This window comes from Dendroctonus ponderosae, unplaced genomic scaffold (assembly GCF_020466585.1).
Source record: "Dendroctonus ponderosae isolate FM_Combo_2020 unplaced genomic scaffold, Dpon_F_20191213v2 Dpon_F_20191213_3, whole genome shotgun sequence".
Classification (NCBI taxonomy): domain Eukaryota; kingdom Metazoa; phylum Arthropoda; class Insecta; order Coleoptera; family Curculionidae; genus Dendroctonus; species Dendroctonus ponderosae.
This window is the reverse complement of record NW_026018508.1, coordinates 4454971-4455671: the sequence shown is the minus strand read 5'-3', so window position 1 is coordinate 4455671 and position 701 is coordinate 4454971. Positions and strand designations below refer to the sequence as shown.

Sequence of the window (701 nt, the reverse complement as noted above, 5' to 3'; positions counted from 1 at the left end):
ACAATTATTAAGTTTTTATTCATCCTTTCTCTGGCGCTTCTCAATTTTCTGCAGCACAAACTCAGCTTCACCCATGACGGCTGAATCCTGAAAGAGCGATGCCATTTTAATGGCTTCTTCACAACATTTTCTAGCATTAGGCCAAATTTCCAGATTCACGTAAATTTGTGCCAACTTCAAGTAGCATCTGGGCATATCTGTACTTCCAATACTTTTGCACAGCAATATTGCGCTGTTGATGTTTTCCAGGGCTAAGTTGTTCTGACCAAGTTGCATGTGCAGGTCGGCCAGTGTGTAGAGAATGACCATTTCTTCATAGGGACTGAGGCCTTTGATTTTCTGTGAGTAGTCGTAGGCCGATGTAATAAGTTCTTTGGCATTTTTATGCTCATTGGAGCGAATTTTATGCAGGCCGTACCAGAAGAGCACGTTAACATATAGCATTCCAGTTTTAGTTGATGTATCGCCGCCCAAAATCTTGCTTTTCTGCTTATTCAGACAATCCCTGAAACCGATCTCAGCCATGTCGTTGTTTTCATATGCACTATCGATGCGAGCTAGACGCAGTTGGAAATCCACCAGCTGATTATCGTTATCGGAAGTTCCTATTTGTACTAATTTCTCAATGGCGCTAACCAAAAGATGTTCAGCCTTATCCATATTGCCCATCGCAAATGAGATCGATGCTAGAATGTCATACA

At 41.8% G+C, this 701-nt stretch overlaps 1 protein-coding gene across 1 annotated transcript in view; it reads right to left on the bottom strand.

Annotated features, from left to right (window-relative positions):
- LOC109534937 overlaps positions 1-701 on the bottom strand; it is a gene marked incomplete in the record, with an annotated part of 1121 nt that continues 420 nt past the window's right edge. Inside the window, 1 exon segment of the mRNA XM_019900767.2 lies at positions 1-701. Within this exon segment, the coding sequence (XP_019756326.2) occupies positions 16-701 (686 nt within the window).